Genomic DNA, 6,000 nt, shown 5'->3' on the forward strand with positions numbered 1-6,000 from the left:
GTCGTAAATCCAGATCCATTTCTGGATCAATACATAAGAATCAATATTATAATTTTGGACTGCATTTTACATCAACGGCAGTGTCATAGTAAACTTCTGCTAGGATAAAATAATCCTTAATACCCTAACAATTGATGTTGAGATATTCCCAATTTTATAAAACTAAACCTAAACCCGTTTCTGTATCAGAGACCATCAGCACCATAATCAGGGTCATCAGCATCTGAACGTAATACGTATACAACCCTTTAAAAGTCGTATTGAATATTAATATTAAGAAGGTGCAATTGACCAATACAGATTACGTTCTCTGGTTTGCATCTCTGGCATGTTTTCTTTTTGCCCTGGCAATTACGACTTTCCCTGGCACTATTTATTAATCAAATAGACGCTTACCTGTGGTATTTCCAGACATTTCGATGATGCATTTGCATTCTCTCGCTATCTCCCTGGAGTTGAAGGGGCGCACCCTCACCGCCACCTTGACCGACGACATGGCGGCTGTGGTTCGGCTGCACTCGTCACTTGAATCCACTAGAACATCGGTACGAGTCCGGTTTTATACCTGCAACAGAGAACCAAACTTTAGGAATGTTCTAAAGTTTTCCAGTTACATAATGAGCAATTTGTGATAATTGTCCCGGGCCAGCATAGGTTTATTGTTTTTCATAACTCGAAATTCGACTGTTCTGCATCAAACATTAAAACGATAATTGATTATATACAAAGGACGGCCTGGATACTAATGTTAACAGTTATACGCGAATAATATTAATTTATATAGATGTAGCACACTAAAATTAGTTTACAGAAGCCAAACGTTTTTATAAACAGCGATTATCATTTCAAAATTGTAAACCAATATCAACATAAATCGCTTCATCGAAAAAAACCTACTATTGTTAACAAAACCACCTTAAAATACGAAGACAAAGAACAATGCACCGCGGAGTACAGTTAGATAATAAGCTGAGTCACGAAACTCACAAACGATTCGAGCAAAACATGAATAAACGCAGGATTGCGACCGTGTTTCAAGGCCTCGTCGGATCTAAGTAAAAACTAACATAAAAACAAACAATATTGTAAGATAGTCGACCATTTCGTTACTTAACTCTAACATAACAGTTGCTTTCAACCGGAACTAAGATATCAGACAACAAAGAGTTGATGTTAATCAAAATTTACGATATTTAAAAACAGCGTTATAAATTGTTTTAATGAATGATAATGAACATTTTATTGTTTTTAGGAACAGCAAAAATAATTCAATTAATTTAATTTTATTACCACAATCCCATTCAGAAAAATTCAAAACTATGCAACGGTTGAAAATGACTCAAAAAACAAAAACCAAAATTACCAACGCAAACTTCGCCGATGTTAATTACGAAGTAGACTTAACAAAACCCGTCTCAAAGCCACTAACACAAGTGCACACTACAATCTTTGCAAATGTCAATGGGGAAAATGAAAAGCAATATTCCTTGAAAGGAAATGAAGACCCGTAATGAGGGTGTCGCGTGGCCAGAACAGAAGTTGAATGGTACACTCAAGACGTTTTCACAGGCAATAACAATTATCCAAATGCTGAAATTACTGGAATGTTTCCGTGACGCGACGTCTGAAACGATTGACGGAACGATAAGTCGGAATGAACGGTAATTTTATAGGAACTGCTTCGAATTGTGCTGAGTAAGCTAGTTTAGATCTCGTTTATGCCGCATATTGTAAATGTAGAGCGAAAGTAGTTTGTGACATCATTAACTAAATAGTACCGCAATTTTACTGATTATGTAATAAATAGATTGTATTTTCGGTAAAATATTTGACAAGTGTGATATGGGTAGTTTCTAGAGCAATGTTCTAGGAGATTCGATAAGTAAGAAAGAATCAATATTTGCAATAAGACACAATTTACAATACGCCGGAATTAGGACCTTATATGCGTATACATCACTCATCAAATTAAACACATAATAACAGCAGACCTTTTGCTTTCAAATCTCTCCATCTCAACTGCCAAGTTCATATTTATTAATAATAAAGAAAAGATAACCAATGTTAATTATCGCTAAAATGTACTCACACTTATTTTTTTAATAACTCACTATAATTAACTCTACTAAACTAACACCGCATCCAAATAAATATTTAAGTTTACAGAGACTGAACAGCTATAAAAGAATGCGAATTGATTTAATTTCTAAGTAATCTAGTGAAGAACCACATTAGACCTCTCGAAGTGTTACAGTACATTTTGCTTCTGATTTTGGTTCAATTAAGTAGAGAGCTCATGCGCATGCCTGCCGCGCCTGCGCCGCTCACAGCTGATTCATCTACAACCACTTTGTTTTTTATTAACTGTTATTGAGGTTAAACCTTTTTAATTTTATAACTCTGTAATCTAGAAAATAAAGATTTCTCGATAAAGATAAACTTTGATTTTTTTGTATAAGGTACAGCTATTATTTGACATGGAATAAAATTTTAAACTATTAAACTTAATAATTATATCGGATACTTTTATTGTTAATAGATCGTTGTTATAATTGCACATAGTTTGGAAATCCTGTTTGGGTTTTAGTTTAACACTAAATTAAAAATTTAAATCGTATTATAAAGACAATTCGGATTTAGTTTTCATAAAATATTTCATAATTAAAAACACATTGCATCCAATCACGTAACAAAGTATTAAACACACCACCGAATTAGAAAATCATTAAGAAATACCTACGTCACAGTAATTTGAGCCGACTGATTTAGTGTTATGTAAGTTACAAAGCACTGAACAATACTTTTTACAATATATCGCATTCACTTCACAATCAATACCACACAAAAACATCCGAGACTAGCACGGCATGGAGGATGCACAAAAACCGAATGACTCATGGTGTATCCGAGAGCACAAAATTCACAGTTGCTTCCACGAGGCGCGCGTACAAAATGGTGAATGTTTTCCTGAAAACTGTGTTCGCGTGTTGTAGCTGGCTACGGTCGAGTGCGCGCACGGCGCATCGAAAGTATCGGATGCTCGGCACTGGGGCCCGTCAGTGCGGCGAGCCGTCGGCCCGGCGCCGCCGTGCTGCACTCCCCACGCACTTACGTAACCGCTGCAATTTACATCCTCCAAAACCTCCGACTACCTACGGGAATGTGCGAGATCGAAGGGGCGGCCATGAAAAGTCGTGTCGCAGAGATGACTCACCGCGGACACTAGCGCCCTCTATGACAAACCCGCCTCCGTGCACCCCCACCCCCTTGCGCGGCCCCCCGCTTCAGAGATCGCAGATCGGTATCCGGGAAAAGCTCATCGGAAGCCTTTAACCTTGGGCACTGCAGCCGACAGGCGCGGTGAGACGCGAAATACCGCTACGGACTTACCCGATACTCGTGTGGTTGCGACCAAACGTGGACGATATAACGCGTTTTAGATTTGTTTTTTCCAAGAGCTAAGTGCTCGGTCAGGTCGCAGCGTCGGCCGACATGGCGCGTCGGGAGGCGAGCGCGGCGCGACTGCGGCCCGTCGGCGGCGGCGGTGCGCGCCGGGGCGCCGCGCCCGGGCATGCGCCGAGCCCACCCGTGCCTTCGATCTAACTCCTCGATGCGCGGCGCCGCCTCCGCGCATCCACACCGCAAATAACAAAATCCACACACTACCTGACCACTCTGACTGGCCGATGCCGCGATGGCTCCCTTAGCCTCTAATGCAAACTTGAGTTGGGCCTAATTACCGCATGCAAAGTAAATATTCTTTGTGACGTCATTCCCCTTGCCGGAGCGGCGGCGGCGTGTAATCACGTTCAGGTTGTAATTGTATTAGGTTTTCAGCGACACAGCCGCGCTGCCTCCCTAGCAGCGCGTATAAAGCAATTTGTTTAGGGCGATATGAATTACGAAGACGTGTGTTAGTTGTAAAATGTAACTAATAATGCAGTTACAGAATATTGGGTAACTCATTTAAAATGCAAACAGGAGCGCGAAGAAAATGAATCTGTGATGGAATTTCAAATCATTCCGGGCACGTGCGGTTCGCTTTCAGCGGCCCTGATCAACTTGGAAAATGTTTTTCATTTTCAACAAGAAATCAAAAATGCAACGTTATGGAAATCAACCGATATCGATTAGCAGGCTCGCAGCAATAAAGCTTAAAAAGAACGTCGATAAATATGTACATTATTATCCGCCGAACGAATTTAGTAACAATATAAACTACAAACCTGACGAGGCACCGATAGCAAAAAAACGACAAACTTATATAACTTACGTGCCCTTAATTAGACTTGACTGCTTCAAACTCAAGCCCTTTCAATGTGTCTTGCAGCATGCAAAATAATTCAAACAGATCAAAATTTATATTTGACCTTTGAATGATAAAGTTATCATACCTTAGTCAATACACTAAATAAACAAAGGCGACAAAATTACTAGTATCAACTACCCAAAAAACTCTTCGTCATAAGAAATAACCTACACAACTCTCAAATACTTACCATTTCAATACAGACTTGTATAGTAGCTTGAAAGGCATTCGAATCAATATTTCAAAAGGCTCCAGACGCCACCAATCAAGCTGTCAGAGCAGATAGGTCAAAGGACTAGACAAACCACGCACTTATAGCCAGCCTTTGGATGACGCAATCGATATACTATCGATTCTGGAGATCAGGAAAAACCGGCCAAGTATGAGTCCGACTCAAGAATTGAAGACTCAGTACTCTGTCCTTTTATTTATTTTACACTTTGTAAACATGGTATACAGACGGACTTAATGCCATGCACATTCTCTCCCACTCTGTCCATTTGCCACACTTAAATCTACATAATTTTTTAGCATATTTCTAGATCATTACTCAGCAATTTCTGAGTATTTCTAAGGGTTACGAACGCCTAAAACGTTTACCCAAAAGTCCGGTGTGTTTGTCTAAGCCGACCCTTGTTAGACTAACAAACGTATAGTCAGGTTAAAAAAAAAGTATTTCTAACATACATAACCAAAACACTTGATAATCATTCGCATTTATAATATTGTTAGTATTAAGAATCAACCATAACGTATATTCCGACAAAATGTCCCGAAACCGATTATAATTTTAAAGGCCTCTTTAAAAGTCGGATAAACAGAAACCGACAGACGTTGGAGTTCTTCATTATTAAAAGTACCAACGTCACCATACTGGTTTCCATTAGTTTCTTTGGTGCACATTAAATCCGAAAATGATTATGGATACTTACACGATTATGCACCTATTAGTACAAAATTATTACAATTAATCCATATATTACCCTTTGAAAAAAACTTTGAACCCCATTTTAAGTACATTGCACACACGGAGGAGTGTAAGATTTGGCATAAGTTTATGAAGTTTATATATTCCTTGCACCTTATAAAATTTGTATACGTGTTAAATTTGTAACATTTAATTCTGGACGACTACTAGTCTTGATTAAAAGACTATAAACTGTATTACTTTCATTGACGAGTAATTTTCTAACATAAAAGAGCATTTTACCACGCCCACGCGTTACGGGTCGTTAATCTTAATGAATAAGGGTTCAAAATATTAATAGAATTTATTAACCGCTCCAAAAAGTTTAACATTGACATCTATTTAGAAACCAGAAAACTAAAACGCTTTCGGAGAAAACAATTACCCAATTACCATTTTCCTCGGAAATGGACGAAACGAAATCCTTCCTGAATAAACTATAACAACTATAACATCCTTATAATATTTCCCAATTAAATAAACCGATATCAATCGGCCCACAAGGAAAACAGTTCCTATCTCCATCAACATTTCGGGCACTTATATTGAATTTTCTATGGACGTCAATAAAAACGATTGGCCATCGATTGGGGTGGCGTTACCGACGCCGTATTAGGCATATTGCCGTACCAGCCAGCATTACAACATAACTGGGCAATAAAAGAACTTTATGAAATACCCGAGGCTCCCGTGTGGGTCCCCATTTATTGCGGTTGGGCTTTTT

At 38.8% G+C, this 6,000-nt stretch overlaps 1 protein-coding gene across 2 annotated transcripts in view; it reads right to left on the reverse strand.

Moving 5' to 3' along the window:
• Positions 1-3,133, reverse strand: part of LOC115452504 (kinesin-like protein unc-104) — a 46,300-nt gene extending 43,167 nt beyond the window's left edge. Inside the window, exons 1-2 of one of the 2 annotated variants that reach the window (XM_037437130.1) lie at positions 2,741-3,133; positions 397-565 (exon numbers count right to left, since the gene is read on the reverse strand). In XM_037437130.1, the coding sequence (XP_037293027.1) occupies positions 397-496 (100 nt within the window). In that variant the 5' untranslated portion in view covers positions 497-565; positions 2,741-3,133. The remainder of the gene's footprint in view (positions 1-396; positions 566-2,740) is intronic. The other variant, XM_037437131.1, reaches the window with a different exon arrangement.
• Between the last annotated feature and the right edge of the window lie 2,867 nt (positions 3,134-6,000).

The sequence above is a fragment of the Manduca sexta genome, chromosome 10, assembly GCF_014839805.1.
Source record: "Manduca sexta isolate Smith_Timp_Sample1 chromosome 10, JHU_Msex_v1.0, whole genome shotgun sequence".
Lineage (NCBI taxonomy): Eukaryota > Metazoa > Arthropoda > Insecta > Lepidoptera > Sphingidae > Manduca > Manduca sexta.